Here is a 19,545-nt window from a genome sequence, read left to right as displayed (position 1 = left end):
AGAAATAATATTTTCTAGGTGCTTTCTAAAAAAAAATATCGATATAGTTAATTTTGAAGGTTTAGGGTTTCGCGGATCCATCCAACTGTCCAATATTTTACGTTTGAGATTCCGGAGAGCATAGCGTAAATTGTTCATCGGTGAGTTACGTTCTCTAAGAAATTTGTCTGTTTATGGTGGACTCTGTTTTCTTGGTTTAGAAGAAAAATCGTTAATTAGGGTTTCTTATACAAGGAGAAGAAAAATTGAATATAAGAATCAATTTCTCGAAGGTTTTGGTATAATCTGCTCCAATCTTTTTTTTTTTTTTTATTTTGTTAAAGAATATTCAAATTAAAATGAAAAGGGAAATGAAAATGTTTACAGGGCCCAAGCCCAGGAATAAAGCCCGAATAGAATAGAACTAGTTAGACCCATAGTTTAAAAGGAACCAAAATGAACCAAGTAGTGAACCGAACCAGTTAGAATCGGACTAGGAAAGAAACGGTTGGCATTAACCCTTCTTCACCCACCCGATAGTTTTCTTAGATTTCATCGATCTGCTTTGTCTTCTTCTTTGTTGAGAGAGATTAGGTTTAACCACCAGTAAGGTCATGTATCACCTCGAAACCAAAAAGCTAGCAAATCAGACGAGAGAGCTGCGTTGGAGTCACGGAAACTGAGTGCCTTGTTCCTCACTAAACGGTCGATCTGGCTTAAAAGTAGGTTTGCCGGTTTGAAGCTATTCCGATGAATCCGATGATTTCTTTCAGTCCAGAGAGAGTAGATCGTGGCCTGCCAAGCTAGTAAGAGTAATTTTTTTTGCTGTTGTTGAACCTCTGAAGGTTTGTAAGCTTTGAGTCGTATGCGTCCATGAACGGTTGGGAGTGAAATTACATCTCCGAGATATGATCTCCCAAACTGACCAGCTGAAGGGGCATTCAAAGAGTAGATGATCCCGACTCTCATCAGCCAAACAACAAAAGAGACACTTAGGGTCGACATGAAGTCCCCAGTTCGTCAACCTATCCCTAGTAGGGCAGCGATTCAACATAAACAACCAGGTAAGAAAGTTGTGTTTAGGAATACCTCCTGGAGTCCACACAATTTTGTGCCATGGTACTAACGGTTTGTCCTCCTTGATTGCCTTGTAGATTGTCCCTGTTGAGTGACCATCTCTGAGTTGATCATCAATCCACCAGACATAAGAGTCAGGTGAGTCAGATAACTGAATGGAGATTAACTCTTGCTGGAAGCGTACTTGGCGATCCGATCGTGCTGGTGGGATCCTCCAACCTCCTTGTCGCCAGAGAGTAGCGATAGTCGCACCTTTAGTAATGCCCAAGTAGCCATCATTTTGCAGGTAAGTTGTCATACGACCCAAACTGCACTAATGATCAGTCCAAAATTTGCAGTTGTTCCCATTCCCCATTTGCAGTTGTTCCCATTCCCCATTCCCCAAACTGCCATCATTTTGCAGGTAAGTTGTCCAAAATCTGCTCCAATCTTGCATGTTGATGGATTGTGTTTTTGGCTGTAGGTGAAATTTCGAAGTCAGTAGCACCAGTTGTGTTTTTGTTTTCATAGAGAAGATATGGGAGCAGAAGAAGTTCCGTGTGGTTCTTTCATCTCAGACCCTGCAGTGGACAATGCTGAGTTAAACGATACAGATTTGGTGTTTACCATTAGAACTGCCCTTGCATCTGTCCAAAATGTGAGTCTTACACAAATTAATGTTTCTTCTTAATTTCACATGTTAATTCTCACATATGTTTTCTGTGTTTCTTTTGTTAACTCCAGGGGGATACTGATCAATATGATCAGCTTGTTCAGTTAATGTACATTAAAAAGGAATCTGATGGTGTCGAGGTGTCTGATGATGTCGATGTTGTGGCACAGCGAGAGGTGTGTCGTCTTTTTCCTCATATGACAATCCAAGCTTTATTTATTTCGGCTGTTGCTAACTAAGACATGTTGACTCTCTCGTTCACTTTTGCAGACACTCTTGAAAATTCTATCACGCTCTGTTGCTTGCTTAGATGAAGTTCACCATAAACGGCTTCTTGAACTTGTAAGTTTATTTTATTTATTACACACATACGTGAGTACTTTCCTCTGACTTAATTTCATTACATTTATTGTCCTAATTAGATTCTTGGGACGAGAATTTGGGATCACAAATCTAATGTAAATGTAATGTATGTATTCCTGGACCTAATCGTATCACTGGTACAAAGCTCAGCAACCTATCCCTCATGTCATGCACCAACCATCTGCTTAAGGAGCTTCACAGTTTGTGTTTTTGTTCTGTTCCATATATCTCTAGGCCACTACTAATGGAAAGTATCTGATCTATTGTTTGGATATGCTTATATCTAATTTACGTTCGCAACCCCGCATACTCAACGATAAGATGCTGGAAGTTGTTTCCCGGGTGCACGCATCGCTTGACAAGATTTCTTATTTAGTCCCCCATGCTTCCTCAAAATTACTGCCCATACTCGCCCAGAGAATGCCTAGCATATGCGCCAAAGACCATGTATGTTTTTTAAATTCTGTTAAAAAATAATGTAACATCTACCCTATTACCTGTAGTTAACAAATATGACAAACTATTTTATTGTCTTGCAGTTGCAGGTTGTAGTGCCATATGTGGAGAACTTGTTCAAGTTGGAGAACAGCTCAATCGGAAAAGTTGTTGGCAACGTGATTCTTAAATTGATCATGGAGAGGTTGCGAGATCTCGATGTAAGTGGACAGAGTTTTGCTTTCACGAATAAAGTTCCATACAAGTATAGTAAAGCCACTTAAGTAATGTGGTAAGTGAATAATATGCTTGATCATCTTTGTAGTTGTTGATTGGGTGGGATGATAATGATATTCTCCAAGATAGCCATGTTTGATATGGAACTTGACGTTGCAGTTGAAGGCTCTATGAATGAAGGAGAGGAGGTAGGGTTTAGTGTGTTTATCTGCTGTTTATGCTGAATCCAAAAACTTGGTTGAAAGTTTCTGGATTTATGTCTGTGGTTTCCTGAAGAGCTATCTGCCATCATTCATGAATTTTGAGTTTTCTTTTGCAGTTTCCAGTGCGGTCTCTAGATCAAAAGAGAAATGTAGTCTCTAAATTGTTGGACGACCTAATGGACCTATCTTTTAACCATCTTGAAGCCTGTCAAAAGGCTGGTCGTCTGGATGAGGTGTGTCATCAAATGGTGCTTCATCAACATATCTTTATCTCTTATTTCCCTTGTGGTAGATGCATTCATCATTTGAGGTCCGGTTTTTTCATGTTTTTGGCGCAGGTGTTTGAATATCTGTTCGAGTCGTTTGAGAACTTCATTCTGAACACGCAAAACACAAAATCTTCACAGGTATATATGCACCGTATCTATAACAACAGATATAGTTTATAATTTGTCATTTTAGGCTCGCTCCCAACACTTTACTTCATTGTTGGCATAAGATGTTCTTGGCTTAGACTTATTTTGCTTTCGTCTGCAGTTCCTGATGTTCTATGCGTGCTCACTAGATCCTGAAAATTGTGGTGTGAAATTTGCCAGTAAGCTGCTGGACATATTTCTCTCCAGCAACAAACATCAACTTACTAGGTGAGTTTCATATTATCCTTTCTCTGCATGGTACGATCAAGCTCTGTACTCTAGTCACCAGACTCACCACTTGTACATGGTTTTGTTTTCTCCCCTTACTAAACAGGACGAATGCAGTGGATTATCTAGCTAGCTACTTGTCTCGTGCAAAGTTTTTGCCTGCTTCTTTTGTGGCTAGCATGTTAAAAAGGTAGAAAGAGACTGCTAAAAAAACTGACAAAAGATGATTGTCTCGATCTGTTTCAAGTTTCACTTTGTTGTAAACATTGTTTCTCCTGTGTCTGAAATCCTAGATTGGTGGACGAGTCTGCGGATTATTGCAGAACATGCAATGATGATGCTGTTCCTGAAGTACATCAAGTTTTCTATTCAGGATGCCAGGTATAGTCCAAGTTTAGAACCATCTTATTGAATTTCTATTCCTTAAGAATTCTTCTGGAGTTATACACAATTATGTCAACTAATGACTTAAATAATTTGTTACTTTTTCCGTGACTGTAGGCAATCTTGTACGTGCTGTGCTTCAGAATGAGATCAATTCTAGATGTTCCTGGCTTCAGATCGCAGCTTACACCATTGAAGTCAGTTTTATCTCACAAACTAGACCCGTTGAAGGTAACTTGAACTATCATTTTTTTCCCCCATAGCTCATGTGTTATATATATCTCAAGTGTTCTGAAGACTCTGAACCAAAGTATCAAATGCATTAAGATTACACCAATTTTTGTATGTGTGATCAGATGTGCCATCCATTGGTAGTTTCTAATTTCCGTAAACAAGCCAAAGCTGCTGGTCTGTTCATTGTCTCGGAAGCCTACACTTTGAATGGCCTACCCAAGTCTGAGCTCTCTCGTGAAAGGCTTGTTTTGTTCTTCCCGTTCGACCGGTGCTTGTTGAAAAACTTTAAAAGCTTCACTATCTTAACTCATGTGTTTTTTTTTTTTTTGCTTTTTTCAATTACAAAGCAAGCACGAAGCAACATGAGACACTTATAGAAGTTTCTTTGACTCATTTGATGATTTGCCCCGACTTAAGCATCTTTAATGCAAATCCTAGAGCATATCTATATTGAAATGAGATTGAAACCATTGGACAAGATTCTAGTGCGTAATGTTTACTCTCTTCCTCACCCGTTTGCTTGATAAATCTTGAAGGATTATCTCTCCGTATGAGGATGAACTTTTGCCGGAAGTCACAGTGTATGGAGGAGATACAGACAGTGAGGAGGACTGTGATGATGATGTTGTTCTTAACAACGAGGAGGACTGTGATGATGACGTTGTTCTTAACAACGAGGTGAACAAGATGTCTATAACTCCTAAACACTCCTTTATGTGCAAAACAGAGAGACTCTTGAAGATGCCTTCAAGGATCAGACCATCAACTAGTCCTCGTGAATCCCTCTGATTCTCGTGGAGGGAAAGCAATTTTGCATGCCTTTAAAGAATCTAAAAATACGTTAGTCAACTTGGTTTTGTATGGATGTTTTGAAAACCTTTTAGAGTCAAAATTGTCATTAAGAATTCCTCTGTTTTTGCTGTTCATTCTCTTATTTGTCCCCACAGTTACCATTATTAAATGGTGCATTTTTTAACAGTATAATAGCGGGAACGACTAATACTAATACCTAACATAAATAGACAGAACAGTGCAAATCCTAAAGACTAAAGTTGAATAAATGTTTTCGTCGTATGCTGTATTTTTCTTTTATTGTTTATGTGAGTCGTCTCAATCTAACTAATTACAAGTTTTTGTGCTGTGCCGACACGTATTTCGATCTTGTAAACTACAATATGTTAGCATACTCAGTCCCATCAAAATAATATAGGGCAAGTAAAATTCTGACTTTTCTTCTGATAGTCATCTTAGTCAAGTGGGTGTTACTAACTTACTATTACACCACAACTTTTCCCCCCCTTAAAAGAAGATGATAAATTCGAAGACCGAATCATATAGTTTGAAAACATAAAAGCCGAGAAAAACATAAAAAGGCGAAAAAAATTAGTATTCCATTCATGCTTTAAACTGAACATTACATGAGTACGGTGAAAGATGAATGGGTCAATGGCGAAAAGCTTTATAAGATAGTATATATAGTGGTATACATTATTACTGTGTTGTTGTTTTTTATGTTCCATCATATTTTATTTTGTATCTCCACTATGAATGTATGTTACTTCTTTTCAATTTCAGAGTTGTCGATTCTGGTCGGTGTCGGTTTAACTTCACATAGAGTCATCTGTATCATAATACCAACTTGACTCTTGGTTCTTGTTTTACTGAAGTCTCAAGTACAACAAAAAAGAAGGACTATGGCAAAATCAATGTTTTTTAGATGAGATTTGGTGAAGAATTTCTAAAAATATTTACTTTTACAATTAGAGTTGGCAAGAAAATATAAAGTAAAGATTAATTTGGGTTATAAAAGAAAAAAAGAAAAAGAGTAAGGCCAATAATATTTATGACAAAAAGGCCAATAATATACAGTGGGGATGGGAATAAATATGTTTTTTTATTTTGTCTTGTATTCCCTTCTTGTCACGTATCAAATCTTCAAAATAAGAAAAAAATAAGTATATGTCGTTGTTAATACAGGTAACATAAACTAAGATACATTGCAACTTTGCGTCATGAAACAATTAACAAAAATATTGATTTGGATATATCTTTTACTTGTTTTGGTTCTAGTAAATTACTTAAATATTGGTATGGCTTATCCGTTTTTTTCGTTTTTTATTTTGGTTTTTTTCTTTGGTTACTTCTAACGTAACAACAAAAACTGATCTTCTAGATCACTACAGGCAAATAAAATCCACAAAATATGATAAATATTATACAAATAACAACTAACAAGTAACGGAACAGGACAAATAAGATTGCAAGTAGACAATTTTCTGAATGGGTTAACACTTAACAGAATCTTGAATAGCTGTTTTTGTAACAAGTTACGGATACAAAAACTCAACTGAGTTAAGTAAGTAAGAACCCAAAATCACGGGCAAGGTAAAGCAAAGCACATACACACCCACCCTATGTTATGCTTTGGAAATAATTAAAGGATCATAATTCATAAGTGTAATATAAATGGAAGGGCTCCACGCGCAGCGACAAAAACGGAACAAAAGAACAAAAAAAAGAGATAATCAAAAAGATTCAAAAACCTTTCTTCTTCTTTATATAACATCAACTGTTCGGATTTGTGTAAGACAAAAAAAGAAGCGGAGATTACGGGGACCAACAGTGACGTGCCCCTCTCCCCCGTCGGTGCCCAGTCCACCAACTTTTACTTTCACTCCTCTCTCTCCATTGCTCACTTCACTTGGCTTGTTTGTTGGTACCTTATTACTCCCTTCTTGGCGTGAGACAATATACTGGATGCGTTCACAGTTTTTGTAAGAGTCTTCAATATATGTATACGAGCTTTTATCGTGTAGCTACCCTCGATTTTATTTATTTTTCTGACACAGTTTCTTTATCTTTTCATTTTTCATTCTGTTTATAATACTTAAATGAACTAATGTTAGAAAATAAGAAAAAGAAAAAAAAGACCATTTATTATAAGTTTGGGAGAAATGACATTCCTAAAACCCAAAATAGAAAGAAATATACTAACAATTCATCGGTTACAAAAATGCTTAAACGCTTGTATCTGCTTTGGACTACTCCATATAGTCAACTATAATCAATACACGTGAATCATTTCGTCATTAGATTTAGATTCTTGTTGGGACCAGATTCAATTTCCCCACCAAACATATTTTTAAATCATTGAAATTCCGATAACTTCGGGTAACTAATGGCAGCAAATTCGAGTTTTGGTTTAATATTGTATGATTATTAGTAGTTAGTTTTTGCTAACAGCCTAATATCATTATTATTTTTTTTGGTGAATACAGCCTAATATCATTATTAGCATCACTATCCGAATTTTAGACCTACACAGTAAATGCAATTTATTTATTTATTTTTCTTTCATGCAACCAAATTTTGTTTTCTGTTTTCCATTAGTTTTACCATTTTACTATATTAACCCCTAAAGTTTGAAGACCAAATGACTATGAAGGTCTTACTCCAACTATGAATATCACAATTAGACTTTAAAAATTGATAATCTACCTTGAAGTTCAAATACCAACTATATATATCATATTCGATAGACAAGCCACATACAAACTCGACTTCAAAAATAACATAACTCATAATTTTTCGCTTTTGTAAATTGATTTTTTTATATCTATAAAAAATGATTTCTGGACTCTGATTAATATATTTTCTTTTACTAAGGCTTTGATTAATATATTTTCTTTTATTAAGGTTTTGAATGGTTGTACAGTATACTCCAGAGCAGACTAAAATTAGACTAGTCTGCACTTAATTTACCATTCACAATTGCATATCGATATGCATTGTTACATACTAAAAATCTCCATACTAATATGTATTTGAGCGTACAACTCCATACCATTGTAAATTCACTATTAGTCTGTATTTTCTATTTTGCTCCTCAAAAGCTCCATAATAATATAAACTTCATACTAATATGTTTCATCCAATGTTTTGCATACCAAAATATTGGTATGCAATTATGCATTGTCCAGTTTATACCATACCTTACAACCATTCAAAACCTAACTAATTACATTTGATTGATCTATTACTTAAAAAATATTCATAATATGGAATAGAATCAATAAAAATAAATCTTTTTTATATAAATATAGTGTTATTTGTAGAGGAAATAATTAAAAATTTAACATTAAATGTTTATTGATTTGTGTGATAACCTCAGAAAATTAATCTATAAAAAAAAATTGAAAGTACTTATTGCTTAAATGAAAAAAAAATGTGTTGGCAAATCAAGTTTTTAAAAGAGACTAACTGTAGAACTGCTGAGTACACGCAACACATTATTGGTCTCTTAATTAATTTTGGGAAAATAGAAACTAAAGAAACACATTCTTCTAATCAATTAAATAATCCATACAAATACAAAAAAAAATCTGTATTATTAATCTTTGTATCTATATGAAACAACCACATTATCTCACCATAATACATCATTATGGAATGACTATATCAACAAAACACACCTCAAAGTTATCAAATTTCTCGGAATATTTGGCAGTTACAGACTTAATACTTTTTTTTGTCTTTAAATTATTGTCTGACAAATGTTTTGTAAATTTGTAATGTAATAACTTTGCAGGTCCAGTACTATTTATTGCTTCATTCCATATTTCTAAGTAACAAAACAAAACAAAAAAAGGGTCACGCGTGAGATATAAAAGAAGATCCTTTGCAGTTTCTGTGTTCTTGCTTCTTCTTCTTCATCATCTCTCTTTAGTCTTTATATTTGATACTGTCCGAATAATAATAATAACAAAAGCTCAGTCTTTTTGTCTTTTCTCTTTGAAATATTTTCGAGTGATTTAAGGACAGAAACAAGAACTAAAGTTTGTAGAGAGAATAAGACTTCTCGTACTATCTTTTCTCGTGTTCGTTCGTATGACAGATTAAATAATTAGTTTTTTTATCTTTCTTTCTTTGCTTTTGTCCTTGTCTGAGAGTGGGCGATAATGCCTAGAGAAAAGGGTTTTTAAAAAAGATTTGATCTTTTGTTCTTGTTTGGGTTTAAAAGAGCAACGATACTACGATGCAAAGAGTACACAATAAACCGATTGATTCAATCGGAGCTGTTAAACACTTGATCAAACAGAGCAACGGCTGCGGCGACGGTGGTGGGGTGACCGCGGCGGCGACGAATATGCAAGAACCGAGTATCGAGACTGATAAGCTAAGCTACGAGATTTTCTCTATTCTCGAAAGCAAGTTTCTTTTCGGGTACGATGATGATGACTCGAAGCTTATGGAATCAAGGAGCAGAGACCCGAGTCCTGAGCAAGAAACGGTGGTTGAAGCTTTAAACGGCGTCGTTCCGGGTTCGATCAAGAACCAGAGAGGTAAAGTCTGTGTTTTGAGTATCGACAGTGGTGGTGGGATGAGAGGGATCATACCCGGGAAAGCTTTGGCGTATTTGGAACACGCTCTCAAATCTAAATCGGGTGATCCGAATGCCCGAATCGCCGATTACTTCGACGTTGCTTCCGGTTCCGGTATCGGCGGGATTTTCACGGCGATGCTTTTCGCGTCCAGTGATGGTAACCGTCCGATCTTTAAAGCGGAGGACACGTGGCGGTTTTTAGCTAAGAAAGGTAAAAGCTTTTACGGCAAGTCGTCGTCATCATCACCGTCGCAGGGGATTTTAAACCGGGTTATGAGAACCGGGTCGGGTGGGTCGGGGGGTTCTAAGCTTGAGAAAGCGATGAAAGAGTCGTTCGAGGAGCTTACGCTTAAGGACACGCTTAAACCGGTTTTGATTCCTTGCTACGATCTCACTAGCTCTGCGCCGTTCTTGTTCTCACGTGCTGATGCGTTGGAAACTGACGGTTATGATTTCAAGCTGTGGGAGGTTTGTAAAGCCACGTGGGCTGAGACTGGAGTGTTTGAGCCTGTGGAGATGAGATCAGTTGATGGTAAGACACGGTGCGTGGCGGTTGATGGTGGTTTAGCTATGAGTAATCCTACGGCTGCAGCGATCACTCATGTCTTGCATAATAAGCAAGAGTTTCCGTTCGTTAGAGGTGTTGAGGATTTGCTTGTCTTGTCACTTGGTACGGGACAGTTGGTTGATGTGAAGTATGATTGTGATAAGGTTATGAAGTGGAAGTCTAAACATTGGGCTCGACCTGCTGTTCGGATCTCTGCGGATGGAGCGGCTGATACTGTGGACCAGGCTGTTTCTATGGCGTTTGGTCAGTGCCGTAGGAGTAACTACGTTCGTATTCAGGTAAAATGCTTATTTGGTTGGTGCATTCATGTGATTGAGGCTCTTAATTGCTGTTACTTTTAGTCTTTTAAACTGATCATTGGATGCAAAAATGTGTTATTAGATTAGGAAAGCTGAATCTTGATAGTAATATTAGATTTCATTATTTTGGGTGGTGGTGTTATAGGCGAATGGTTCAAGCTTCGGTCCATGCAAACCGAATATAGACACAGACGCAAGTCCAAGCAATGTGAATATGCTTGTGGGAGTAGCAGAAGAGATGTTGAAGCAGAAGAACTCAGAGTCTGTTCTGTTTGGTGGTAAAAAAATCAATGAAGAGAGCAACTATGAGAAGCTGGATTGGTTAGCCGGTGAACTCGTGCTCGAGCACCAGAGGAGGAGTTGTAGAATCGCTCCCACTGTCGCGTTCAAGCAATCCGGCGACAGAAGAGCCGATCAGCAGACGATTTTTAAGGATATTGATTGTATGTTTTGATGATTTTAAAATTGTATAGATTTGTGTTTTTTAAGTTCCGAGAAGAAAGTGAACATTATCTTCGAAATAGGCTTTAATTATTCCTTAAGATATATGTTATTTTTCATCGACTCAAAAAGAGCTTAGTTATAACAAACTTCGGTATATAATCAGAAGATCAAAAAAATTAATAACCTTATTCCATAGAGATTAATATATTTCTAAAACAAGCAGATACAGTTGCAGCTAACCTTTTAGGATCCTTAATCTACTCTTCACTGTTTGTTACAGAATTAATCATTGATTCTGCTAAACACTTGTACTTGGTGATACCTGTTTTCTCATATTGAAAAGTATTTTCTTTATTTGGAATTTTCTTAAAAAGGAGAAGACGTGTAGTGAGACCAAATCTCTTTGGAGATTTTTAATTTGATTGGGAGACCCAAATCTCCCTTTTGTAATGATTTGATTTAAACGTAAGTTCAAAGACGTGAACTTTGGGACCGTAATGAATAGAACGTATCAAGAAGGCTGTTATGAAATCATATTCATTGGGGCTCAAAAAAAAATTAAGTCACTTTCTTGATTTATAATTTGTTTTTTTTTTTCAACAAAATGTATTCTGCGGTTAGATTTTGGGTAGTGACACAACGATGATTTATCACAATCCACTGGCACTAATATGTCTTAATATTATACCAATTTCTTATGGTTAAATATAGATTGGAATGGGTTTGTAGGTCACACACACATACAAACAAAAAGAAGAAGTAAATGTTGTCGTCGTTCTTGTGCGTGTGCTTGTGCATGGACAAATGACAGTGCAGGGAACATTGTATATATATGTCGGTTAAGTCTCAAAATGACTAACTCATCATACATTTTGTTTTAGTTTGTATCTTAATCTATAAGTAGAACAATGATTTAACAGATCTTACAGCTAACATTTGGTGTAAAGAAAATACCAAAGATTTGTGGACTACAGTTGATAGTTGAATGTTAGATCGTGGATTGCATATAACTATAGTTGATAGTTAAATTCGTCGGTCTTTAATAGTAAATCGTTGTTTTCAAAAGTGTTAGGTTTTTCTTTAAGTGAAAGATGTTGTAATAGGGAAAGAAAAATATAACTATGTACCTTCTTTGTTGACAAAATGGTATCTTCATCCATATTGTCAAATTACGATTCCAAAAACAGTAGATGATTTTTAAAAAAGATGTAAGTATAATTTTCAACAAACTATTAAATACTCTCACAGTTGAAATTTACATGGGTCTTAATCTGGAAGTAAGTGGGAAACTAGATGGTATGTAGAAGAAGAAAAAAAAGAAAAGAAAACACCATAATTTTAGCAGAGATAGAGATCACTGGAACATATATATTTTTAATATTCACAAATACAAAACATTTGTGGATGTTGATGAGGTTAATATATAATTTCCAAAGACAATAACTGAAATCAGTTACATGTGCAAAATATCATGTAATGGACATAGGTTATACAAATGATATACAATGGACATAGGTTAATATACTAATGGTTTAACTAGGTTCTGCCGAAAGCCCAGGCCTACTAGTGCACCAAAAAAATTCACAAAACCAAAAAAAAAAGAAGGAAACAGTACATTTGAGTTAAAAAGTCAACGTGTCCATGTGTTAGGAGAGATGTTGTCGTGTGCCCACAACTCATATACGAACCGACTAAAATGATTATGTGAAGCATACCAGACGGGTGTGTGGGTCAAACTACTGCACGCGATGCTCTGTATTTCTCATAGTTTTTTTTTTTCGGTAAACTAATTTCTAATAGTTTGTCCATATTCTAACGAATTTAGATCATTATGATCCAGCTAAAAAAATATGTGATATAGAGCTTAAAGGTAATATATATTACCCTTGGACATAAATGCGAAAACCACAGCTGTAAATGTTAAGGAATGCAACATAGTTACATATATATTCACAGTATATGCAAACATCAAGAATACATAGCAAAGGCGAAAGAGAAATCTAACGCCTAGCTTCATATATATACAAAAAGGAAAAAAAATTATCAACCAAAGGATGATAGGGTGAAAATGCAATGACTAAGGATCAATGGAGAATGAGTTGTCTATGAAGTAACAAATAACAAAACCTGGCTCAATGCCCCCGAAAAAGAAGAAGAAAGCCCTGTGAGGGGTTATCCCAGGCTCTTCTAAGTATGCCCGCATCTCCGCCCTCGTCGCCTCAGGTTCCCCCAAACCATCGTCTTTGCCGGCTGTAGCTCCCAGAGATGACTCTCTCCCAGCCCTACCGGCAGTTCATCCTCCCCTCGTATCCCCAACTCCGGAGTCGCCGGATTCCTCAAGTCCAGATCTATCCTTGGCTGTTGCCTCGGTTTTCGTTCCCGATGTAAATCTCAGATCTACCTCTGCTTGTCCCTTTGTTCCCACCGTCGTAGGTCCACCCTCCGGTGAATTTTCCCCAGTCGCCATTGCGGCGGAATCAGCTCCTCTTGCTGCTAGTACCGCTATCTTGGGTGCGGGATTCACGAGTGCCTCTGCTTCTGACCCCCCTCCTCTTCTCCCCACCTTTGTTGGTTCAGCCACTGGTGATGGTAACGCTCCTGCTCCACGAAAGTACTCTACAGTGGCTCGGGATCCTTCCTGTTTAGAAGAAATTGGTTCTCCCACTCAGCATGTTTCTGGGGTTCCATTTGTCTTCATCCCGGATGAGAACATCCAAGCTGCGAAGCTTGAATTTCAAGACTTTGTCTTTGCGCAATTCCATGGCCCTCCACCTGCTATGGGTCGTATTATTGGCGTAGTCAATGCAATATGGGCGCGTACTGGTCCGAGAATCTTCGTTCATCGGATTGGTGATGGCATATTCCTCTTGAAGGTGACGAACTCCCGGACTAGAGATACTATTCTTAGTCGCAACATGTGGAGCATTGTTGGTCACCCCATGTTCGTAGCTCCATGGTCCCCCGACTTCAACCCGGAGACTCCCCCGATCTCTTCTGCGGTTGTAACTGTGGAGTTGCGAGGAGATCCATATCTCTTCTTCAACAAAGAGAGCCTAGGCAGGATTGCAACGGCGGTTGGGAAACCAATTGCTCTTGTGCCTGAAACAGCGAGAAAAGAAAACTTTGAGGTCGCTAAGGTCTTAGTTCGGGTGAATCTACTAAAGGAGCTCCCCTCTCGTGTTGTTTCTGGCTTCAGCAATGGACGGGAAATAGACATTGACGTCTCTTACCCTTGGCTACCTCCAAAATGTGCTACATGTAATCAGTTTGGCCATCAAACTATTGAGTGTCGCCGGAACGCTCCCTCCGCTTCAGGTCGAAAGGTATCTAGACGTTCCACTAGTCGTAGAGGGCGTCCATCACGTCGTGAACGCTTATCGCGAAAGCAATCCCACTCTCGTGTTGGAAGATCGCGGACAGTTATCAGTCTCCTTCCCGCCCCGGAGCGTGAAGAGGTGATCCCCTCAGCTACTCCCGCCGCTGCTCCCACATCCACTGACACTAGTCTCACCTCAGTCCAGCAGTGCTCTGCTTCAGTAGTCATTGATCGCTCTCTCACCACCCAGGCTTCTACTGCTGAGGCTGTTGCGGTGGAGGAAGCTCCTTTTATATTGGTCTCTCGTCGTAGGTGTAGCCGTAAGGCAGCCTCGATTCACTAATCACCCATTATCATCATGTTTTTTGTATGGAACGTAAGAGGATTAAATAGCGGATCTAGGCAGGCTATGACTAAGGATTGGATTAACATCCGTAAGCCACTTTTTGGAGCCTTTTTGGAGACTCATATTAGGGAAGTAAACTCAAGGAGAATTGTTAGTGCTGTTCCAGCTGGCTGGAACTATTTTGGTAACTTTGATCACTATAACTCGGCGAGGATAGTAGTCGTCTGGGATCCGAGTATCACTTTGGTGGTTTATCATGTGTCGGCGCAAATGGTAACGTGCGGTGTCTTTATACCTGCAGAGAACCTCAACCTGACTATTTCATTTGTCTATGGGTTCAATCTGGTTGAGCAACGAAGCTCTCAATGGGAAGATTTGATCAGTATCAATGCCACCACTCCGGTGTCTCGCCACCCGTGGGCGGTACTTGGGGATTTTAATCAAATACTTCGCTCATCCCAACACTCGGATCATCTCACCGTTGATGTGGATACGTCTGGAATGGAGGATATGATTATGTCCCTTCAGGACGCTGAGCTATTTGAAGCTCAAGCCAAAGGTCTTCTCTTTTCTTGGTGGAACTGCAGTGATGGTCACACTATCTCTAAGAAGATCGACCATGCCTTGATAAACCAATCTTGGGCATCGACGTTTCCTGAAGCTTATGCAGAGTTACTGGATCCTAAGCAATCTGACCATACGCCCATATGGTTTAGTATGCCTTCAGCAAGGCGCTTCATCCCGAAACTGTTCCAGTTCTTCCATCACATCATTGATCACCCCAAGTATGCGGATGTAGTCAGGCAATCTTGGCAGTGTACTTTGATTGGTGGTTCCAGGCAGTTTAAGGTGCACGAATCACTCAAAAACTTAAAACCAGCACTCCGTAGGCTGAATAAGCAGCATTTTAGTGGCATCTCTGAAAGAGTAAGGTTGGAGGAATCCAGGCTTGACATTCTCCACAGATCGATTCTAACAACACCTACCCCAGAGTTAGCAAGAGAGGAGCATCGTGTTCGAACTCATTGGAAGTTCTTGAGTAAAGCGGAGGAGAAGTTCTATCGCCAAAGATCCCGCATCAAGTGGATGCACTTAGGGGACAGGAACACAGCTTATTTCCACAAGACAGTGTTAGTCAGAGCTAACAGGAATCATATTCACTTCCTGCAGGACTAGAGTGGCCAACGGCTATCGGATATTGCGGATATTAAGTCTAATGCGGCAGGTTATTTTGAAGAGATCCTAGGGACAACAACTTTGGCTCAGTCTCCATGTGATTTAGCTACTCTTGCTGAACTGATCCCGTTCAGATGTTCTGGAGAAACCAAACTGGGTCTTGTAGCAGAGGTTACGGAGGAGGAGGTAACCCGAACTGTCTTTGCCCTCCCATTGGATAAATGTCCAGGTCCGGATGGCTACTCAGTGGAGTTTTTTAGAGCTTCCTGGAGTGTTGTAGGTCCAGACATTGTGGCGGCTGTCCAGGAGTTTTTCCGCAATGGGAGGCTCCTCAAAGACTTTAACACTACCAAGATTGCATTGATCCCTAAATTTCCTGAAGCTTGTAAGCTTGGTGATTACAGGCCCATTAGCTGCTGCAACTTGGTTTATAAGATCATATCCAAGATAATTTCAAACCGTCTAAAGCCTATCCTTCAGGACTGTGTCTCTTCCAACCAAGCGGCGTTTCTAAAGGGCAGATTACTGGGTGAAAATGTACTTCTGGCGTCGGAGCTTATCAGGCCATACAACAGAGCTGCCTGTCCGCAAAGCTCTATGCTAAAGGTAGACATCAAGAAAGCATTTGACACAGTTTGCTGGGACTTTGTTATGAAATTGCTTGCAGCACAGGAGTTTCCTCCTCTCTTCTGCAGCTGGATTCGAGAATGTATATCTTCTCCCAGGTTTTCAGTAGCGATCAATGGGGAGCTGGCTGGGTTTTTTGAGGGTAAAAAAGGCTTAAGACAAGGGGACCCTTTGTCCCCTTATCTCTTCATCATGGTCATGGAGGCTCTGTCTAAACTCCTGGAGAGGGTTGTGGATTTGGGGAACATAGAAGTACACCCCCAATGTTCAACGCCTAGGATCACTCATTTGCTATTCGCAGATGATTTGTTGGTGTTTTCAAATGGATCGAGACATTCTTTAGCGGGCATTGCTGAGGTAATGCGCAAGTTTAAGGACATGTCGGGCCTGGATATGAACCCCTGCAAGTCAGAAATTTTCTTTGGGGGTTATTCTCAGGATGATGCCTGCTCCTTGAGTGAGTTTGCTGGAATCAAGCTAGGGTCCTTTCCCACAAGGTATCTTGGCCTCCCTCTCAACCCGACCAGAATCACATCTGCCATCTTGCAACCTTTTCTCGAGAGAATTACTAGCAAGCTGCACTCTTGGACTGCAAAGTTCCTCTCTTTTGCTGGAAAAGTCACGTTAATATCCTCAGTCATTTATGGGATGGTGAATTTTTGGAGTAGTGTGTTTGTATTGCCAAAACACTTCTACGCTAAAGTGGATTCCCTGTGCTCTGCTTTTCTTTGGAAGAACAAAACTGGGTCTGCTGTCGGTGCAAGGGTTGCATGGGCTGATATCTGCAGACCAAAGGCTGAAGGGGGACTTGGCATTCGTTTGCTAGAGGACTTTGGACTGGTTTTTAGGCTAAAACTCGTTTGGAACTTCTTCTCGAGCTCTGGTTCTCTATGGCTGGCATGGCTTAAGGGGAATATTTTCTCAAGGAAGAGCTTCTGGGTAACAAAGGTGGCCAATCACTTTTCCAAAACAGTGAACAGCATGCTTCAGCTTAAACCCACCATCACAGAGTTCCTCAGATGTGCGGTGGGAGATGGGCGTGATGCTTCTTTCTGGTATGACTCGTGGACCGAGTTTGGTCAGCTCATCACCTTCCTCGGGGAGACTGGTCCAAGGCAACTCAGATTAGCGAATGATGCGCATGTTCTAGATGCTTCGAGAGATGGAAATTGGGCTTTACCGGCAGCTCGATCAGAAAACTCTCAGGCCTTATTGGTTGCCCTTACTGAAACTCCTGCACCAAATGATTGCAATGGCCGAGACTCCTACTTCTGGCGTAATGCTGCAGGTGACTACCGTCCCACCTTCTCCTCCAAAGAAACCTGGGAACAACTAAGGCTCCACTCTCCTGTAGTCCCTTGGGCTGACGTGGTATGGTTTAAACAAAATGTGCCCCGGTTCTCCTTTATTATCTGGTTGGCACTTTTGAATCGGCTGCCTACGAGAGATAGACTCAGAGGTTGGGGAATGAGTGTCCCCACTGCTTGTGTTCTCTGCTCGAATGGTACAGAAACCCATGACCACCTTTTCTTCACTTGTCCTTTCTCCTCAGAGCTCTGGGGGTTCTTCGCTGCGAAACTCTTTCCCAGTCCTCCAACCGCTCTTCTAGCGTCCTCAGCTTGGATCCTCACTCACAGTCAGCCGCACACCGTCAAAGCCACTGCTATCGTCAAACTTCTCTTCCAAACGGTGGTCTACCATCTCTGGAAGGAGAGGAATGCGAGGATCTTCTCAGCGTCTCAATCCTCCGCAGTTACACTCCGCCGCTCTGTCGACCGCACAATCTGAGACCGCCTCCTGTCTTTCCCAGGGTCCGATTTGCACTCTCCCTCTCTCCTTGAAGTTTACTTTAGTCGTATTTCTCATCTTCTGTAATTTTAATTGTTCTTTTTTGCCTTTAGTTCCTGTGATAATGGGTTTTTTGTAATCGGTATATAAACTATGTAATATCTATTGGAATGAAATCTTCACATTAAAACCAAAAAAAAATAACAAAACCTCGTTAACAAATATAAAATGTTCATACGTTCAGGTTTACAAGTCAATATATTCAGCTTAAAAAGTCAACATAATCATGGAGAGGCCTCAGATGTACCTCATATGTCTTTTTTTATAAATTTCCAGTCTCATAACTACGTCTTTCTTTAGAGCTTTCATATTGCACGTCTTCAGTTTTTATACGTGGTTACAAACAAGAAACGCCTAATTAAATAATGTATATCAAATAGACAAAATACTTTCATTAATTGATCCGGGTCAGCAAGGCTCTGAACCAAATAAGAAAAATACTATACATTGACGACCGACTATTCAGCGATAGCAAATTAAATTTATTATACTCGAAATCTTCATCAAGTAAGAAACTGTGACCAGTCAGACCAATTAAGTAGAGTAATTCGTCATACGTATGACATGAGATGTAGTCATGGTCATGGAGAAGGTGTTATGTTCCTGCATTCTTGCTGACTGATTATATTGTTTAGGGATTAAAGTCGTTAAATCTTAGTTGTTTAGATCGTGATCGTTTAATAATATATAATTAACGAGTTTCGTGTTTGATAAAAATAGAAATAACTAAAGACTAGTTTATCATAATAGTCTTCTTTTCTAATGTGATGTTATAACTTATAAGTCTACTTTAGACTCAGTACGTTCTTATTTCCAAAAGGATCTCTTATTCGATTTAGTTGGTGTATCATTATTTCAATTTTGAGATATTTTAATTTTATTTATTTTGATTTGCCGTTCAGAAAGAGAAAGATCTTATACGCAGAGTTGCCCGTTCAGCTGTACACTTATTGAGATTTGTTTTTGAGTTCTTTTGTCAACCTACTTATTTAGACTAATGCACCGGAATATAATGAAATAAAGAGATTAGAAATGTCTTAGACAATATATTATTTGATTCTATCTTTTTCGCTTTTTTTTTTGTTTGTATTCTTTTGCCATAAAAATTAACATATTCTTATCATTCTAAATCTAGAACATTGCATAGAAACAAACTACGTCACGAGAACTAATATAGTCGAATTAGAACGTTGAAATAAAGAGAGTCAAATTAAGAGAAACATAATTTGGAAAATCATCTTTTCGACGATTCATTCATTTTCCACACGTTGATCAAGTTGTTGACAAAAGCTAACGGCGATATTATTTCCCAACTACTACAAATATTTTT

General features: G+C 38.9%; 3 protein-coding genes and 2 pseudogenes across 4 annotated transcripts; 4 read left to right on the top strand and 1 right to left on the bottom strand.

The window, feature by feature from the left end:
• Positions 1-591: 591 nt before the first annotated feature.
• On the bottom strand, positions 592-1,354 carry LOC147942963 (uncharacterized). The gene is made up of 2 exons (XM_087456244.1): positions 1,069-1,354; positions 592-908 (listed from the first exon to the last, which is right to left on the bottom strand). The coding sequence occupies exons 1-2, from the start codon at positions 1,352-1,354 to the stop codon at positions 592-594; spliced, it is 603 nt and encodes a 200-aa protein (XP_087312370.1).
• A 90-nt stretch (positions 1,355-1,444) lies between these two features.
• Positions 1,445-5,134, top strand: LOC147942962 (RNA polymerase I-specific transcription initiation factor rrn3-like; annotated as a pseudogene). Its single transcript, XR_015559437.1, has 16 exons — positions 1,445-1,459; positions 1,520-1,693; positions 1,780-1,884; positions 1,979-2,050; positions 2,131-2,208; positions 2,306-2,518; positions 2,611-2,727; positions 2,832-2,931; positions 3,063-3,179; positions 3,285-3,353; positions 3,484-3,590; positions 3,697-3,780; positions 3,884-3,971; positions 4,092-4,205; positions 4,331-4,476; positions 4,745-5,134. The product of XR_015559437.1 is annotated as an RNA polymerase I-specific transcription initiation factor rrn3-like (transcript).
• A 3,507-nt stretch (positions 5,135-8,641) lies between these two features.
• On the top strand, positions 8,642-11,030 carry LOC104792737 (patatin-like protein 6). Its single transcript, XM_010518957.3, has 2 exons — positions 8,642-10,437; positions 10,604-11,030. The coding sequence occupies exons 1-2, from the start codon at positions 9,244-9,246 to the stop codon at positions 10,910-10,912; spliced, it is 1,503 nt and encodes a 500-aa protein (XP_010517259.1). The 5' UTR covers positions 8,642-9,243; the 3' UTR covers positions 10,913-11,030.
• Positions 11,031-12,740: 1,710 nt separating this feature from the next.
• LOC147942961 (uncharacterized) lies at positions 12,741-18,364 on the top strand. Its single transcript, XM_087453838.1, has 2 exons — positions 12,741-15,379; positions 17,194-18,364. Exon 1 carries the CDS (start codon positions 13,680-13,682, stop codon positions 14,559-14,561), a length of 882 nt encoding a protein of 293 aa, XP_087309964.1. The 5' UTR covers positions 12,741-13,679; the 3' UTR covers positions 14,562-15,379; positions 17,194-18,364.
• LOC109133514 (uncharacterized) lies at positions 17,349-18,364 on the top strand (annotated as a pseudogene).
• Positions 18,365-19,545: the final 1,181 nt, after the last annotated feature.

This window comes from Camelina sativa, chromosome 6, assembly GCF_030686135.1.
Source record: "Camelina sativa cultivar CO46 ecotype springtype chromosome 6, ASM3068613v1".
In the NCBI taxonomy this organism is placed as follows: domain Eukaryota; kingdom Viridiplantae; phylum Streptophyta; class Magnoliopsida; order Brassicales; family Brassicaceae; genus Camelina; species Camelina sativa.
Note: the sequence above shows the minus strand (reverse complement) of the source record. Positions and strands in the feature narration are given on the sequence as shown.

Bases quoted from the DNA above. Each gene is read 5' to 3' on its own strand.
- LOC147942963 (XM_087456244.1), bottom strand. From the start codon at position 1,354: ATGACAACTTACCTGCAAAATGATGGCTACTTGGGCATTACTAAAGGT. The intron at 909-1,068 runs GTATTCCTAAAC...ATGCCCCTTCAG, and splicing joins AATTGTGTGGACTCCAGGAG to CTGGTCAGTTTGGGAGATCA.
- LOC104792737 (XM_010518957.3), top strand. From the start codon at position 9,244: ATGCAAAGAGTACACAATAAACCGATTGATTCAATCGGAGCTGTTAAA. The intron at 10,438-10,603 runs GTAAAATGCTTA...GTGGTGTTATAG, and splicing joins GTAACTACGTTCGTATTCAG to GCGAATGGTTCAAGCTTCGG.
- LOC147942961 (XM_087453838.1), top strand. From the start codon at position 13,680: ATGGGTCGTATTATTGGCGTAGTCAATGCAATATGGGCGCGTACTGGT.